This window comes from Notolepis coatsorum (assembly GCF_963971535.1).
Source record: "Notolepis coatsorum genome assembly, chromosome: 3".
Taxonomy (NCBI): domain Eukaryota; kingdom Metazoa; phylum Chordata; class Actinopteri; order Aulopiformes; family Paralepididae; genus Notolepis; species Notolepis coatsorum.
The window spans coordinates 181,432,282-181,451,697 of record NC_140167.1 but is presented as its reverse complement, the minus strand read 5'-3'; the positions used below and the strand labels follow the sequence as shown (position 1 = coordinate 181,451,697).

Below are 19,416 nucleotides of genomic sequence, written 5' to 3'. Positions count from 1 at the left end.
GGGTTCTAGGAGTCAGGTCAAGCAGTAGTCTGACTAGTTTGTTTTGAGATGTTTGTAATTTGGTTTTTAGTGCCTTTGAGGTGCTTTGGTACCATGCGGTGCAAGCATAGTCGTAGTACCCTTGAATGAGTGCTCCTGCCAGAGTCTTCAGGGTATTCTTGTTTACCAGGGAGGAGATCCGGTACAAGAATCGAGTTCGTTGATTGACTTTTTTTATTATATTGGATGCCATTTTGTCACAGGAAAGATTAGCCTCTAGGATGGAACCCAGGTAGGTAATTTCATCTTTCCTTGTGACAATATTGTCACCCACTGTAACTGAGAAGCCGTCGGTTTTGCTGAGTTTGTTATTTGAACCGAAGAGAATGGACTCTGTTTTGCCCATGTGTAATGATAGTTTGTTGTCGGCGAGCCATATGCAGATTTTGCCTAGTTCCGAGCTGAGGGTTTTTTCAACCTGTAACTTGTTCTTGTCAGAGACCAGCAGGGCTGAGTCGTCCGCAAACAGGAACAAGTTGCAGTCACAAGCTGACGACATGTCATTTGCATAAATTAGGAACAGTAGTGGTCCTAGTATGCTTCCTTGTGGAACACCACAGTTCACTGTGAGGGTGGGGGGGGTAGGGTACCGTTTACCTCCACCATCTGTTCTCTCCCCTCCAGGAGGATTGTATCCAGCTCACTGATAAACTATCAAAACCAATTGCTTTTAGCTTGTCAATCAGAATGGTGTGATTGACAGTGTCGAAGGCCTTTTGTAGGTCTAGCATGACCATGCCGCAGTATTTGCCCGCGTCCACCTCTTGCTTGATGTGGTCGTTCAAATAGAGAAGGCATGTGTCAGTGGAGTGGGATGTTCTGAAGCCAGATTGGAATTCGTAGATTAGATTTTTATCCGTAAGGTACTTTACGACCTGTTCGTATACTATTTTTTCCATGACTTTCGAGATGGATGTAAGGGTAGAAACAGGGCGGTAGTTGCCTGGGTCTAATTTGCTGCCCTTTTTGTGCAGGGGTGTTACTCTCGCTATTTTGAAGTCCTTGGGGACGTGTCCCTGTTTTATGGAGAGGTTTATTATGCGTGTGATGACTGGGGTGATGGCGGCTGCTGAGTCTCTGAGGAATTTGGAGGGGATGTTGTCATGGCCAGTGGCCTTGTTCGGTTGGAGGGCGCTCAGTTTATTGAGTACCTCATCTGTAGTTACCATTTCCAGTTTGAAATCGTCTTTGTGGATGCCTAGGTTCTTGTAGTATGCTACTATGTGTTCTACCACATACTGCCCTGAGTGGGAGGGTAGTTTGTTTACCAGTGTTGTGGCTATGTTTGTGAAGAAAGTGTTTAAGTAATTGGCTACATCCAGCTTGTCTGTGATGGGCGTGTTGTCCGTCTTTATGTTTATGTTTGAGAACCTGGTTTTAAGTTTTTTACTGCAGCCTAGTTGATTATTGAGTAATTTCCAAAGTTCACGTGGTTTATTTTTGTTTTCCTCAGTTTTGTCATTGATGACATTTTTTTTGCAGTTTTTATCATGGAGTTTACGTCATTTCTTAGTCTGTTTCTTTCTAGTTTGAGTTCAGTCACGTGGGCTTGGAGTTCACTGCTCGTGCTTTTGGTAAGCTTTGACTGACTTTTACGAAATTCAGAGAATTTTTTGTCTCTGGCTTTCATAGCGGTCAGTATTTCAGTGTGCATCCACGGCTCAGCGCGATTTTTTACCCTGGTGGTTCTTAGGGGGGCCATGTTGTTTAGTATTGTTGAGAATTTGGTTTTGAAGCCAAGCCAGGTTTCTTCAACCAGTGTACCATTGAGTTCATCTGACCAGTCCAGACTCTCCAGTTCAAGGTTAAAGGCCTCGCTAGAGTAGGTTTTGAGGTCTCTAGATGTGACCGTTTTGTGACAGCCAGCCTTTTGCGGGAACAGAATATCATATAATGATCACTTAACCCGCATGCTATAACCCCATGTCGTCAGCTTGTGACTGCAACTTGTTCCTGTTTGCGGACGACTCAGCCCTGCTGGTCTCTGACAAGAACAAGTTACAGGTTGAAAAAACCCTCAGCTCAGAACTAAGCAAAATCTGCATATGGCTCGCTGATAACAAACTATCATTACACATGGGCAAAACAGAGTCCATTCTCTTCGGTTCAAATAACAAACTCAGCAAGACCGACGGCTTCTCAGTTACAGTGGGTGACAATATTGTCACAAGGAAAGAAGATATTACCTACCTGGGTTCCATCCTAGAGGCAAATCTTTCCTGTGACAAAATGGCATCCAATGTAATAAAAAAAAGTCAACCAACGAACTCGTTTCTTGTACCGGATCTCCTCACTGGTAAACAAGAATACCCTGAAGACTCTAGCAGGAGCACTCATTCAAGGGTACTACGACTATGCTTGCACCTCATGGTACCAAAGCACCTCAAAGGCGCTAAAAACAAAATTACAAACATCTCAAAACAAACTGGTCAGACTACTGCTTGACCTTACTCCTAGAACCCACCTCACCCCTGCCCACTTTGACAACCTAGGATGGCTTAGAGTAGACGACAGAGTACAGCAACTTGCAATGGGCCTGGTCTACAAGATACACTACACGACCAAGGTACCCATGTACATGACTAAATACTTCCCAAAGGTCAGTGAATACCACGATCACAACACCAGAGGGAGCTCCACAAATCATGTTAAACCCAGATTCGGCTCAAACAAGGGACTAAACACGTTTCGCAATTATGCCACATCAATGTGGAACGCCCTACCCAAAGCTGTAAAGGAATGTGAATCACTACCCACTTTCAAAAACACTCTCAAAAAACACCTAAGGGAGACTGCAACTCGAAACTGGCCCCTGTAAATGTCCGAACACAACCCCCTCCAATGTACAGTAAATTACCAAGTATGGTCTTGTCAATAATCCAATGTACAGTGTTGTTTGTACAGTTGTACAGTGTCCCCCACCCACCCCTCCTACCCCCCCCCCCCCCACCCACCCAACCACCTCCAATGTACAGTCCCCACCCACCCCTCCTACCCAACCCCCCCCCCCCACTCCTACCCAACCCCCCCCCCCCACTCCTACCCACCCCCCCCCCCTCAACCACCTCCAATGTACAGTCCCACCCCCACCTACCCAATCCAATGTACAGTTTCTACGCCTAATGTATATACTCTTTTCTTTCTGGACTCTTTTTGTATCACAAATACAGTACTGTAATTGCAAATCTGGTATGTCATAAATGTATAGATGTAGCAGTACTGTCTATCTGTATGTCATGTATGTCATATATGTTACGATGAATTGGAAATGGGGGACCCTGGTGTAAACAAGACGAAAGTCTTTCTCTGGTCTGCATCCCCTTAACAATTGTATGTATTGAGCTGTACTGCACTGTACCCATTCTGCAATCTGTTAATAAAGTTTTCATTCATTCATTCATTCATTCATTCATTCATCCCCTTTATTGGAGATCATGGACTTGTCGGGGTGAGGTGGGTTCTCGGGGTAAGGTCAAGTAGAAGTCTGACCAGTTTGTACCCTCTCCACCACTAGACTTCCTGGGTCCTCCTCCTGCTATAAAGCTTACTGTATGTAAAGCATACAATATGGCTCACACCAGGCAATTATCTCTTGCTAAGACTGGCAATCTGCCCTAACGTTAGATTGCACACAATAAATGCTTGATTGTAGACAAACAGCACTGGCCTGCTGGATAATAATTGTGGCCGATTGGGCAAATAATTACAACACAATAGTTCTGCATTCATTTGTATGAAGTAGGCTAACTTAACGTTAGTTACTTAGCAGTAGTAGCTCTGATCACAACTACACTACAGAAATCTGAACTCACCTTTCTCTGCACGTTGCAGTGTCGGTGGGGGGGCTACAACACGGGAGGAAGTAAACAAAGCTCACGTGAACACGAACAGCTGCCTTTCCCCCTGGAGCAGAGCACTAAGGAAACACGGGCCATTTTGGCTACTTCGCTGTTGAAAATGTCTATTCGAGTAGACGCAGCAGACGGGACCAACATGGAAGTCAACGGACCACAGTTTCCGATTCCCAAACCACTTCCGCTTACGCATGCGCAGTAAAGTAGTTTCGTCATAGACGTCAACGGTTGTTGTTGTTACTGTGGTTGGCGACCGAAACAAAGTAACTATTTCACATTGTATGACACACTCGGCACCGGGCGACAGGGTGTTGACAGGTACAAGACGCTACAATGGGTACTGGACCGAGTACCGAGACAGAAAGGGAGCCTCTTCTCGCCCACCACGACCATCCTGAGATCAACACAGTGCCAGTGTACAGCAGAGTGTACGGAAGAAGATGGCTGGTTCTGACACTGTTCTCTATGTGTGGATTTATGCAAGGGATGGTGTGGAACTTTTGGGGTCCGATTCAGAACTCTGCGGGCCACGCGTTCGGTTTCAACAAGTCCGACATAGCGGTTCTGGTGTTGTGGGGCCCGGTGGGGTTCGTCCCATGGCTACTCTTCATGTGGCTCATGGATAAAAAGGGTGAGTTGTTGTGACCTGGGACACGGTGTCCTAACATCATGTACATTTCATAGTTTTGGCACATTCTTCTCCGGGGCTCTTTGCAATTGATTAAAAACGTTATTAACAGATTGCAGAATGGGTACAATACAGTACATCTGTATTGTGTGTATTGAGCTGTACTGTATTGTACCCATTCTGCAATCTGTTAATAAAGTTTTCAATCAATCAATCAAGCTCAATACACACAATTGTTAAGGCGATGCAGACCAGAAATACTTTCGTCTTGTTTACATCAGGGTCCCCCATTTTCAATTCATCAGGACTAGTATCTATCTACTATCTCAACTAGTATGATTGCATGACACATAGCCATAATGATCTGGTCAGAGCTAAATAGAGTTTGACCTACTGTGGGCCATTATTCGACCTTTTGAAGTTGTTATCTAACTTATAGTCCTTAGTAGAGACAACTGTGCCTCTGTTGACAATTTGGATGGACAATACCGAATCAGTTGTTTTCCATTATGGGCTGCTAGGTTATCTGTAACAGGACTGATTGATTGAAAACTTTATTAACAGATTGCAGAATGGGTACACTGCAGCTCAATACACACAATTGTTAAGGGGATGCAGACCAGAGAAAGACTTTCGTCTTGTTTACATCAGGGTCCCCCATTTTCAATTAATCGTAACATATATGACATACATGACATACAGATAGACAGTACTGCTACATCTATACATTTATGACATACCAGATTTGCAAATACAGTACTGTTTGTGATACAAAAAGAGTCCAGAAAAGAGAGTATATATACATTTGACGTAGAAACTGTACATTGGAGGAGGTTGGGTAGGTGGGGTGGGGTTGGGGGGGGACTGTACATTGGAGGTGGGTGGTTGGGGGGGGGGGGGGGGACACTGTACAACTGTACAAGCAAAACTGTACATTGGAATATTGACAACCATACTTGGTAATTTACTGTACATTGGAGGTGGTTGGGTTAGGACGTTTACAGGGGCCAGTTTCGAATTGCAGTCTCCCGTAGGAGAGTGGTTTTGAAAGTGGGTAGTGATTCACATTCCTTTACAGCTTTGGGGTAGGGCGTTACATTGATGTGGCATAATTGCGAAACGTGTTTAGTCCCTTGTTTGAGCCGAATCTGGGTTTAACATGATTTGTGGAGCTCCCTCTGGTGTTGTGATGTGATCATGGTATTCACTGACCTTTGGGAAGTATTTTGACATGTACATGGGTACCTTGGTCGTGTAGTGTATCTTGTAGACCAGGCCCATTGCAAGTTGCTGTACTCTGTCGTCTACTCTACTCTAAGCCATCCTAGGTTGTCAAAGTGGGCAGGGGTGAGGTGGGTTCTAGGAGTAAGGTCAAGCAGTAGTCTGACCAGTTTGTTTTGAGATGTTTGTAATTCTTTTTTAGCGCCTTTGAGGTGCTTTGGTACCATGAGGTGCAAGCATAGTCGTAGTACCCTTGAATGAGTGCTCCTGCCAGAGTCTTCAGGGTATTCTTGTTTACCACCAGTGAGGAGATCCGGTACAAGAATCGAGTTCGTTGGTTGACTTTTTTTTATTACATTGGATGCCATTTTGTCACAGGAAAGATTTGCCTCTAGCGTTGCAAGGGCAAGGCTAAGAGAATCATTAAAGACTCCAGTCACCCGAACAACTGCCTCTTTGAACTGCTGCGGTCAGGCATGCGATACCGGAGTCTCAAGGCGAGCACAGAAAGACTCAGAAGAAGCTTCTATCCCCAGGCCATCAGGCTGCTAAACGAACAATGAATGAACACTACACAACAACAACCACCAAACGCACATAGCACACACATCCACACGCACACACTCACTTTAAACAAACACACTGTAGCACCCACTCCACACACTTTATAGCACACACCCACTTTAAACAAACACACTGTAGCACCCACTCCCCACACTTTATATTTATTGATGAAGGATTGCACTACAACTCGTACACCTTACTGTAAATTGTACCTAAATTGTACCTCATCCCATTTCTGCTTTGCACTATATAGTACTGTACATTAGTACACTGCATAGTATTGTATATTATATGGTAACTCAGAACATTGTACATATGTCTATACCGAACACTGTGACCTCATTTTCTTCTTCTAAATTACATGCTATACTATGTTATTTGATACTATCTTGTCTAGCACAGTCTCTGGAGCGTAACAGTAAGAAGCATTTTGTATGAAAGTATTCTGTACTTCTGTATGACAACTATTAAATAAACTTGATGGAACCCAGGTAGGTAATTTCATCTTTCCTTGTGACAATATTGTCACGGTTGTCACCCACTGTAACTGAGAAGCCGTCGGTCTTGCTGAGTTTGTTATTTGAACCGAAGAGAATGGACTCTGTTTTGCTCATGTGTAATGATAGTTTGTTATCAGCGAGCCATATGCAGATTTCGCCTAGTTCCGAGCTGAGGGCTTTTTTGTTGTTCTTGTCAGAGACCAGCAGGACTGAGTCGTCCGCAAACAGGAACAAGTTGCAGTCACAAGCTGACGACATGCCCTTTGCATAAATTAGGAACAGTAGCAGTCCTAGTATGCTTCCTTGTGGAACACCACAGCTCACTGTGAGGGGGGGGGGGGATAGGGTACCGTTTACCTCCACCATCTCCCCTCCAGGTAGGATTGCATCCAGCTCACTGATTGACAAGCTAAAAGCAATTGCTTTTAGCTTGTCAATCAGAATGGTGTGATTGACAGTGTCGAAGGCCTTTTGTAGGTCTAGCATGACCATGCCGCAGTATTTGCCCGCGTCCACCTCTTGTTTGATGTGGTCGTTTAAATAGAGAAGGCATGTGTCCGAGGACGGAAGAGCAACATGGGCGACTTGAACTTCTGTAAATAGAATTGAATATAAGTCTAAAGATAGAGCAGCATATCCTTACAAAAGAAGAACCTACACAACACCCGGCTCCCCCACAAGAGTTGAAATGTCTTGCGCGCCTTTTGGAAGGGCCAAGTCAAGTCTCAAGTCAAATTAAAAGATCATTTAACACTTTGGTCGCCAGGCTTATATTCAGAATAAACCATCCCACGCCAGCTCTATTTGTCTATGGAGAAGTTCCCCTTCTTTGCAGGGCTATAACTTTTTAAATTGTATTGCTAAATTGACATTACTATGGCCCATTCAACATCAAGTATCTATTGTTCAGGGTGTAGCAACGTTATACTTTTTCATTCACATATTCATACTAAAATACGGTCTAAAGTATATGTTTTTATCGTTTTCTGCAGCTTTCTCCAGAACGTGATTTATTGCCCTAAATGCATTATATTGATGATTGTATACAGTTTGATAGCAATCGGCGCGAGATAAAAAATTTCAAATGGACATGCTTCTAGAAGTTACTACTTATCATCTGATGTTGACCGGGGGGGGGGGGTCGTTTATAATTCCGTGGCTAACGTTAGATGATTCATCTAGTGTGGGTGATATGATCATCAGAGCAGTTTATATCGAACACGTTAAAAAATAACGCTGAATCTTACCGTAGCTTCCTCGTAGCGTTGGGCGATGAGCCCAATAATAGAAATATTCCTATTATGGGATGTAGAAATATGCGATCCATTTCCAGGTTGTATAATAGTATATACGTCCAAATCATGTTGTTTATCGAGTTATTGGTAACGGATTGCTATCCATTGTGTCTAGCTCGAGTCCTGGGACTATTAGCGAGTGATCGGACCGAATTGGAATGAGCACCAGCTTCCGTTTCCTGTTTCCGGTTTGAGCGATCCGCCGATCGGCCACCAGATGGCGCTCTTGAACCGTTGGAGAGTTGAGAGGGGATCAACAGTAGATCTCAAGTCTCCGGGGGAGAAATATGATTGCGATCACAGATTTTTGAAATATTGATATCAAATACGTGGTACGGCGTCTTTGGCAGAATGAGCATGGCGGGGAATGACGTGGTAAGGCGTTTTTGGCGACCATAGTGTTAAATAGCTTGTATGAGTTTAAAATGTTTACGGGGAAATTTAGCAAAGTTACCAAATATAGTCTTATTTTGATTGTGCAAATCAAATAATCTAGGTGTTATCCAAAGCATAAAGAAACAACAACCACAACAACAACAAAACGATCGATGCAGTGTATTAATTGTATTCATGTAGGCGAGTCATGTTTGTGTCTCAGTGTTCATATGCTGATGTGGTTTAAATATCCTCTTTATGCTTTGGGCAACATTTATACCCCTTCTCATGCAAAAAAAGATAGGATTACTAGAAAGAAATAATATTCTGTGGTCAGTTGCAGTGGAGCAGCACTCAACTATGCATACACTGTAAATCCTGTCATATGAGAGTGGTCTGTCAAGGTCTTAGTAGTACCTCAGCAATCTAATCTACCAAACAAATGTTGCTTTGAAAAGAGAGTAGTGTGGAAGGGATATTCTCTGTGCTGCCCACTCGCCTGCTTGGGAAAGTAAATTATACTTAGGCTAAGTAAAATTACAGTTGTAATTAGGACTGGGTTCAAACACTTTATTTTCCAGATTCAAATATATCTTAATTAGCATAATCTGATATATCATCTTACATAAAAAAAATAAAATTATATATTGTGTTGACTGCTGTCGTTTGTTGGTCGTGTTAAATTTACATTTAGTCATTTAGCTGACGCTTTATCCAAAGTGACTTACACATTGTGTACAAGTCAGCAGGAGTGACATCTCTGGTGGTTAGGGATGAGTGGTATCGTTCGTCTATTGTCAAACTTGAGTGCTACAGTAGTATAGGCATAGTAGTACAGTACATAGTAGTTAATAGTATAGACATAGTAGCATAGTACATAATAGTAAAAGACGGTAAGACGCTTTTGTTTTTTAAATGTAAACATTTGATTTATTGCCAGTGGGTCTTGGACTTCCTGACGGGCAGACCCCAGGTGGTGAGAGCAGGCAACTGCACCTCCTCATCCATCACCCTCAACATAGGGGCCCCCCAGGGCTGTGTTCTGAGTCCCCTCCTCTACTCCCTGTACACACACGACTGTGTGGCTCAGCGGAGTAGCAACACAATCATCAAATTTGCTGACGACACAGTGGTGGTGGGCCTGATCTCTGCCAACGACGAGAGGGCCTACCTGGAAGAGGTCAAGGTCCTGGCGGGATGGTGCCAGGAAAACAGCCTCTCCCTGAACGTCAGCAAAACAAAGGAGATGATTGTGGACTTCAGGAGGTCGGGGGTCAAGGACTACAGCCCCCTCAGCATCGACGGGGCACCGGTTGAGAGAGTGAACAGCTTTAAGTACCTCGGAGCCTACATATCCGAGGACTTGACATGGACCACACACATTGACAGTGTTGTGAAGAAGGCACGACAACGCCTCTACTTCCTCAGGCGCCTAAGGAAGTTCCAAGTCAGTCAGAAGATCCTTAAGAACTTCTACTCATGTACAATAGAGAGCATCCTGACTGGCAACATCACCTCCTGGTTTGGGAATAGCACTGCACAAGACCGAAGCAGACTACAAAGAGTGACACGTTCAGCCGAACGCACAATTGGAGGGGGGCTCCCCACCCTCCAGAACATTTACAACAAGCGGTGCAGGGGCAAGGCTAAGAGAATCATTAAAGACTCCAGTCACCCGAACAACTGCCTCTTTGAACTGCTGCGGTCAGGCAAGCGATACCGGAGTCTCAAGGCGAGCACAGAAAGACTCAGAAGAAGCTTCTATCCCCAGGCCATCAGGCTGCTCAACGAACAATGAACACTACACAACAACCATCAAACGCACATAGCACACACATCCACACGCACACACTCACTTTAAACAAACTCACTGTAGCACCCACTCCCCACACTTTATAGCACACACTCACTTTAAACAAACACACTGTAACACCCACTCCCCACACTTTATATTTATTGATAAAGGATTGCACTACAACTCGTACACCTTACTGTAAATTGTACCTAAATTGTACCTCATCCCATTTCTGCTTTGCACTATATAGTATTATATATTAGTACACTGCATAGTATTGTATATTATATGGTAACTCAGTTACGTCTATTCTGCCATTGTACATATGTCTATACTGAACACTGTGACCTCATTTTCTACTTCTAATATTACATGCTATACTATGTTATTTGATACTATCTTGTCTAGCACAGTCTCTGGAGCGTAACAGTAAGAAGCATTTTGTATGAAAGTATTCTGTACTTCTGTATGACAACTATTAAAGAAACTTGAAACTTATTTTAAAATTCAGATATTGGTTGAAATGTGTTTTTAGATGACGGCGGACAGTTTGGCGGGTTTCAGCTGTCCTGACTTTAACTGCTTTGTGCTTAATTCTTAATGTAACCATTAATCATTTTAATAATGCACCAGGTTAGAGGGTTCCTGAAATAACCCTAACCGAATCGATAATGAATCGGATCGGAAATCAAATCGAATCAGGAGTCCTGTGTGAATTGATTCAGGAAATAAGCCCTAGTTGTAATTCACCAATTGTTCACTGTTGCAAGTCTGGTTGAGCATCCAAGTCTCAAGTCAAGTCATATTTTCTAAACACGCAAGTCTCAAGTCAAGTCATATTTTCTAAACACGCAAGTCTCAAGTCAAGTCTCAAACATGGTCTTATACATTAATATATTATAATATATTAACACCCTTTAGACAGACGTTGACTAATAGACTCTCAATTCTCTCAATATAGGCCTACATCCCATCCTTGCAATTCAACTCGCAACAATCAATGTACTTGAGCCTGTGACTGGCAGTGATATAGCTACCACGCATATTTGACGTGAAAATTTAGGCACATTGAGATGTCTGGCTAGTAAGCCAGCCTTTTGTCAAACATACTGTCAGATGATCATATTCACTGTTTGTTAACCATAGGCAAAGTTATTATGGACAGAAAGGCTTTTTAGCATAAAGTTAGCTTTCTGGGTCATTGTCAACTGCACACTGGGTACGTTTCTTCCAGAAAGCCAAGCAAGCGCATTCAAATAAAAATCAAATCAAATTTATTTTTAAAGCCCAAAATCACAAGGTAATATCGGATGCCCCCATGGGCTGGACAAGTCTTCTTTAAACAAGTCAAGAAGAAACATCACAATAAATCAAGAACAAAAACCCACCATGAAATCCAAAATAAATGTCAAATAAATAAATAAATGCAACACTCCCATACCCCAGCGAAGGTAAGGAAAAACTCACAAAAAACCTAGCAATAGGAAAAAAGCACCACAGGCAAGGCAATGTGGAGGAGAGAAACCTTAGAAGGGCCGTTCAAGGGGGGATACCCCTACTTGAATGTCGGTGATAATAGTGTTGCTATGGATGATCAACGGATGGAGAATAAAACAGGCGAATAGTTGGTATGTATACGTGTAATAAAAGACAATATTTACATGCAATAGCAACTGGGGTACATGAGAAAATGTTTGAAAGATTTAAATAGAATAGAGCTAAGAGCAACAAAAGAAAAAGCATAGGGAAACAAGCGCTAGTATTAAAATAGGACAAAGTCATATTCTGTTTGCACACATGTATGTAATTGTTAGTGATGCACCGATGTGAAAATTGTGGCCGATACCGATAACCGATATTAATATTGCTGTTCTGGCCGATACCGATATTTACCGATGTCGATATCTCTGTATAGAAAACACTTTTTTATGATAATCAAATAAAGAGCTATTTTCCAAAAACGCATACTTTTTTTTACTGTAATGTGCTCCACACCCCAGTACAACCAATACTGCGACCAATACAGCACTGCCTTCATAAGTTTATATGGAGAAAATGTAGTATTTCTGTCTTTTTACTGGACATTATTATTGTATAATCTTTATCTGTATGTATGTATCGTCTACTGTAATATAATAATATTTAATACATTTCAATAATATTTTTTTATTATTGAAAAGTAGGCTACTTTTGCTTATACATTATATTCCAAATAAAATAAGTCCTGTCAATGGACTCGCATGCATAATGCATGCCTCTCTGCTGTCCAGTTCAGCACCACAGACAGCGTCAAGCTATGTACTGAAACAAAGATGAAACAGAGAGAGAATCCTCTCTGCTGGCACACTTGGGACTGCGATCAAGCAGGCCCGTTTGGCCCACTCTGGAGTTATTTTCACTGCACATTATGACCAGAGACATAAAAATATGTTGGACGTTGGCAGATCTTCCCGGTAAGAAACCGGTAATTACAGAGTAACAGAAATCCCGACGGCAACCTAACTGTGACCTTTATAAATTAAAATAAAAAATTGGACTCTAGCCCAAAACTGCTGCCGTGGTTAGCTCTCAGTTCAGGCTCAGACATAAATAATCTATGTGGGTTCATGTACGCGGGTTCAGGCTCGATCAAAGCTCTTGACTTGTGCTTCCATGTCAGAGTGAACAAACCTCCAAACCCGTTCCTCTGCATCACCTGATTGAAATGTTTTTTTTCTTCTTTTTTTTATTATCTTTCCCCCCCCTCCTTTTTTCCGATTTTTCTCCCATCCAACTGTTAGTCGTTATGCCAATTGCCCAATTCCCAACCCCCTTCCTGGTTGTTGCGCACTCCCCCCTACTGTTGGGCCGGGAGGCCGGAGACTGTCACATGCTTTCCTCCGACACATGTGCAGCCAGCCGGCAGCGCAGATTCTCACCGGGAGAGTGTAACGTGTGGAAGGTCACACTACCTCCCTCTAGATCAGGGGTGGCCAACCAGTCAGAGACTAAGAGCCACAAAAATTACTGTGGTACCACAAAGAGCCACACCATATACCAGCGTTTCTCAACCTTTTTTTTCAGTCACGGCACCCTTCATGTGTTTCTAGGTCTCACCCTCTGGCCTCTGAAGTTGCTAATGTCTTTTTTTATTTGGGCCTCACAGGGTTAAAAGTACCATGTGAGACCCACAGTTGCAAAATCACTTTTAGTTTTAGCCATTAAAAAAAATTATGTTTATTTAAAAAATGTTAAAGCACATGTATAGTCAATTGGTCCTGTTGTTCAGCCTCACAATGCTATTTGATAGTAAATGTGTTTATATGTCCCACCCTCTGGCCTCTGAAGTTGCTAATGTCTTTTTAATTTGGGCCTCACAGGGTTAACCTCTTAAGCCCGAGATATACAGTAAAAGTGTATATTTTCAGCATTACGTTTGTTTACCAATTATTTTAACTGTTATTAGTGAAATATAAGATTATAGAAATCTCAGGGCATTGAGTCGGAAACCGGTGCATATTGACAGGAGGAAGTGGCACATCCAACAGTGAGTGTAGTCTTTTGAAGGAAGAGACTCAGGGCTTTCAAATTTCGAAAAACTACCCTACCCAGCTCACACCAGCCCCTGTCAATCATCTGACTTCTGGATTTACTTTTTTATTTCTCTTATTTTTTGGGATCATCTCCCACAAACCTGAACGTTATTGCCATAAAACAGAACGCAGTTAGTTTCTCTACCTTTCTGTGAACGTCTTGCAAAAAACGGTGTTGCAATATGATGAAAAATGGTGGAGAAATTTACATTATAAAAAAGATGGCAGAATTCAGTACTGTATCTACAAAACCTTCTGTTTAATCATCTTCCCTTTATTCATTTGCTTAGATTTTTCAGGTCTGGTCAATATTAGCATGGTGTTATTCACAGTCAAAGATACATTTTTTTTTAAATAGAATATTATTTATATATTTATATATTTATATTTATAATATTATTAGATATTCTCCTTTGGTTCATTACAATTTACTCAAGCCTAGTAACAGACACACTATTTCTGACACTGATCCATATATGTCCCTAGATTCAGATACCAAGAACATGCAAATGGACCATTTAAAAAAAAATTGTAATGTGTATTCTACGTCCTTATGGAATGAGTGACAAAAAAAGAAAAAAAAAATATTAATAACTTTTCTTTTTTTTAATGGATGGAAGAGCCGCACATTGACGGGCAAAGAGCCGCATGCGGCTCGCGAGCCGCGGGTTGGCCACCCCTGCTCTAGATCCTACCCTCGCTGTGCAGGCGCCCCGACCGAACTGTGGGGGTCGCTGTCCACAACGCCCAGGACCCACCCATCAGCTTTCCCACCCCTAACACTGCCAATTGTGTTAGTATGAACGACCAGCCAAGCTGATAGCAACGCCGAGAGCTGGATTCGAACCCAGCGTCTCCAGCGTTGATGGCGAGCGCCTTGCCCACTACACCACCTAGCCGCCCTACCTGATTGAAATGTTGTCACATCACCCAGACCAGTCAGCTGACTGGAGACACTTTATGGATAGAGAGGCTAAACCTTGCCAAGAAAGAATTACACTAGTGAGTGATCAATCACACGTGGTTTTGGGTGTGACAGTCTTCCTGATACTCTGCTGTGTACCTCGCCTGGCTTTATATTGTCTCATCAATAATGATTTGATTTGATTTGACAAATTAAGAATACACATGGTATGCAAACAAATTCATCAGGATTATGCAAAAAAGTAAAACTTATTTCCATTGCGGTCCTTAGGGCATGGCAGCAAGCACTGTAGTGGGGAACTTGTATACAAATATTGATTCTTTGATATTCTACAAATATCACTTTCTGGCTTAAACATCTAGCCCGGGACTACAACTGAAAACTAGCAACTCTGCTAATGTTGGCATATTTACAGTTTTTAATTAGTATTAATTTATAAATGTATAACTGTTGATTGATATGCACTGTCCCATATCAAATAAACTGAGTAAACTAAACTAATAAAAACATTACAAGTAAAACAAATAAAAACATTACAATACGCATATTAAAAATAAGCACAATAAAAACAATTCAGGTCAAACAAGAGCAGACATTTAAAGTATCTGCCTCCCCACATAATACCATGTGGGGATTTGATGAGTTAATGACACAGTCAACAAACTAAGTTATTTAAAGTCTTTACAGTCTACATTTCCCCCATCAGAACTCCAATTGAACTAAAAAAACACGAAGGTCCTGCTCAGTTCATTCTCAACCAGGGTCAGGGATCTCGGTCAAAACTCCCTGTGAATCATGTAGCTTGCTAGTAGCAGGTCTGAACTGTGTCTCTGGGGGCGTAGTTAGTGGCACGCACGCACGCACACAAGCACACACACACATTCATACACACCTACACACACACACCTACACACACACACCTACACACACACACCTACACACACACACACACACACACACACACACACACACACACACACACACACACACACACACACACACAGAGCTGGCACTGCTCCAACATATCTCCAACCAATGGGGAAAGGTGCTTGGGATTTCTCTCCACCCCCAGGTAGAAACCTCTGATAATAAACATGGTACTTGCCATCTAAAGAGGCCAGAGTAGGGTTGGGCACCTTTAATTTTAAGGGAGGGGTTTTAGTTTGTGTGCTGTGATAACAATGTTGAAATTAAGAAGTTTTAGTTTTACAGCTGAAATAAATACGGTACATAAAAAGTTAAGTACCGTAAAAGGTACTGTTGGGTGCCGGTATCGATTCCCAGGTACCGGTACTGGTATCGGTTAAAATGTGAACGGTACCCGACCCTAGGCCAGAGTCTAGGCTAAGTGATCCCTTCATGGAATATTAAAGGAGCTCCCGTCTTATACGGAGCTACTGAGAAATCTTGATCCCGTAGTTAGACTGGCTGACGCGCCGTTATATTCCTGGTCTCATACCAAACAGTCCTTGTCCCAATGACACAATGCAGGCAGCTTACTGGGAAAATGATATTTATTTGCTTCACCGTGCAAACAGAATATCCTTGTTTTTGTTCCTTAAACTGATTAAATGATAATGAATATGATACCTAATTGGATACAAACATTTCGACCTGAGACCTGCGTCGTACGTGCGTGTGGTCAAAAACCATTGCCCTTTTCTGGGTCAAAACTCCTCCTACAGGTTTACCTGACGCTTAAATAAAAGAAGCGCCACCTCCTGGTCACATAAATCCTCTGCACATTAATCCATTTTGGCCATTACACCCCGGCCCCTAATTGTTAAGGCATGCAGACATAACAATTCAAAAAATAAACAAACAAAACAAATAAGAGCCAAAACATGTTATGGATTAAGTGCATCTACACTTCATGAACCAAACACAGTTGTCACTGGCCTTACAATGGTGCCACCTTTAGTCTGCAATTTTACAGAACGCACCAGACCTTGTTCGTCTGGAAAGAACCCAGGGCTGGGCGATATGGAAAAAAATCATATCGCGATAACGATATGATAATTTTATTTTATTTCTCGATATCGATAATTATCGAATTGTTATAAGTATAAAATTTTTATTTTTTTATTTTTTTAACAACAGATGTATGTTTATTTTGCAGCAATTCTTTGTCATTGCCGCCATCTTTAGTGTTACATCCCCTCACACTCCAGTTCTCAGGCTGCAGCTGGTTTAAAAGCTAAAGTAAACCGGCTTCTCTGCTGGCTGTGGCTCCAGAGGAGTTGAACAGTTCTGACTCTGCTAGTTTATTTTTGATCTTTTGGCGCTTTTTTGGTGGACAAACCACCGCACATGTGCACTGTGACTCGTGACTGGAGTCTAGTTCTGCTAGCACACATAGCCTACTGTGTACAGACGGTTTCAAAATGTATTTTAAATTAGAAAGCAAACAAAATAAATGGACAAGAGAAAAAGAAATCTGAATTTGGTCAGTATTGTCATTTGGACAAGCAAAGCCATTACTTTAAGTTGCAGGCAAGAAAGACAAGTCTGTCCACTGTCTCTGGTTTTAAAACTGCCCTGTTGCAGGTAAAAAAATGTAAAAAAAAAAAAAAAAATTAATTTCGATATCGATTATTAAAATATATCGCGATATTTATCGTTATCGTTATATCGCCCAGCCCTAAAAGAACCCTGCCAAGTGGCCAGGACCCACGAGGAGCTGAAGAGTCCATGACGACTACAATATCTCCAGCTGCCAAACTCCTTTTCCTCTTGTCCCAGAGAAAGCACAGAAAATCACTGTCTTCCTCAGCGACCTTCACCTGGTGGAACATGGCTTGAATGTCACCCTGAATGCCACCGGTTCCTCTCTGAAGCGAGTTAGCACTCCTGGCTCCTCCTCCTTTCCTGGTTCTTCGACTTCCTGTTCCTCCTCCTTTCCTGTTTCTTCTTCCTTCATCCACCTCTGTGTTGGCAAAAGGTGGTAGGTCGGGAAGGATTTGTCTGCTGGAAGATCCGCCATCTTTTGCTCCACTGTAGTGTTGTCAAAAATATCGAAGTATCGATACATATCGATACTGAATATTTAAAACGGCTTCGATACTCATTTCCCGAAGTACCGATACTTTCTGCAGTATCGGTACCAGCTGGCTTGCTCCCGCAAGTTGTTGACAGACAGACGCGCTGCCAGAGCCTTGCCCTTCCGCCTCCTCCTCATAGATGTTCTATAGATATCTATGCTCCTCCTCGCTCAGAGCAACAGACACAAGCTGCTGCAGCCTCCTCCCCCTCACAGCCGGGCAGCGCAGCCCTGTCTTCAGTTTGTAAACAACGCTATTATTAGCTAACGTTAGCTGTCGTTCCTCCGTTAGCTTAATGCTAGCTAGCTGGCCACCTATTACTTCATGGAAACGGAGTAACGTCAAGCCGAGCCCACTACACCAGTACACGCATGAACTCGACACAACTACCCCGTTTCCAACGTTAGGTCGAGCGGAGCCGGAGCCCATCCTACACTAGTACACGCATGAACTCGACACAACTACCCCGTTTCCAACGTTAGGTCGAGCGGAGCCGGAGCCCATCCTACACCAGTACACGCATGAACTCGACACAACGTTACCCCGCCTCCATGAAGTGTCCAATTAGCAGCAATGTTGTTGAAAATGTAACGTTAATAAATGCTCCGAGCATAGCTCCGGAGAAATCTCTCTCTCTCTCTCTCCCTCTCCCTCTCCCTCTCCCTCTCCCTCTCCCTCTCCCTCTCCCTCTCCCTCTCCCTCTCCCTCTCCCTCTCCCTCTCCCTCTCGCTCTCGCTCTCGCCCTCTCTCTCTCGCTCTCTCTCTCTCTCTCTCTCTCTCTCTCTCTCAAGTACCCTTGTTTTCGGGTCATAACTAGAAAGGTGCGCTCAGTAGACCTAAAATCTCCAGCAGCCACTCTCTCTTTCTCTCTTTCTCTCTCTCTCTCTCTCTCTCTCTCTCTGATCTAAAGATAAACAAAGGGTTTTAAAAGTGTATTTATCTTCTCGTATAGTACCAGAGAGAAGCTGAGGAGAATCAACCAGCAACAAAAGCAAAATTTGTTAAAAAAAAATATATATTATTATAATAAAAAAAAAATTATTGTTTTTATGACTCGCGGAGTTGCTACAGGGTTTTTCAAAAGTATCATATGAACCTGAACGCTGCTATCTGCCAGAGCCCAGATATTATGACTGGAGCTGCGCTTGGGGCGGCAATGAGACCCGCACAGGATTTTCAAAATAAGAGTATCGATATGAACTACACGGCAGCTGACGGGCAGAGCTATTATTTTTAGTTGCCAGACGGTAAATCTACACGCATTTGGCGAATGGCGTGTGGCTATTTTGTTCCCTGAGTGGTACTAATTTATATATTTTATACCCAGTTTAATCACCTGTACATTGTATAGCCTATTACTATTGCACTTTACTGTTACATTTGCACTCCGGTTGGATGCCAAACATATTTTCGTTGTACGTGCTGTATAATGACAATACATTTCAATCTATTCTAATCTAAACATGTTATTTTAATGTAAATCCAAAACAGCCTAAGGTGTAAAAAAGACTAGTTGCACATTGTTACGTAATTATAGTATAGAAAGGCTACAGTGTTGTTATATAAAACAGCTATGAGAGCAATGCCATGCTGTGTCATGTCCTCAT

The 19,416-nt window shown here is 42.5% G+C and overlaps 2 protein-coding genes across 2 annotated transcripts in view; one reads left to right on the top strand and one right to left on the bottom strand.

The window, feature by feature from the left end:
- hspbap1 (hspb associated protein 1) overlaps positions 1-3,966 on the bottom strand; it is a 110,275-nt gene extending 106,309 nt beyond the window's left edge. The window contains exon 1 of the mRNA XM_084309546.1: positions 3,852-3,966. The gene's annotated coding sequence lies outside the window, so the exon portion shown is untranslated. The remainder of the gene's footprint in view (positions 1-3,851) is intronic.
- A 158-nt stretch (positions 3,967-4,124) lies between these two features.
- The window catches only part of slc49a4 (solute carrier family 49 member 4), a 221,850-nt gene continuing 206,558 nt past the window's right edge, over positions 4,125-19,416 (top strand). Inside the window, 1 exon segment of the mRNA XM_084309797.1 lies at positions 4,125-4,524. Coding sequence (XP_084165923.1) covers positions 4,227-4,524 — 298 coding nt within the window. The 5' untranslated portion in view covers positions 4,125-4,226.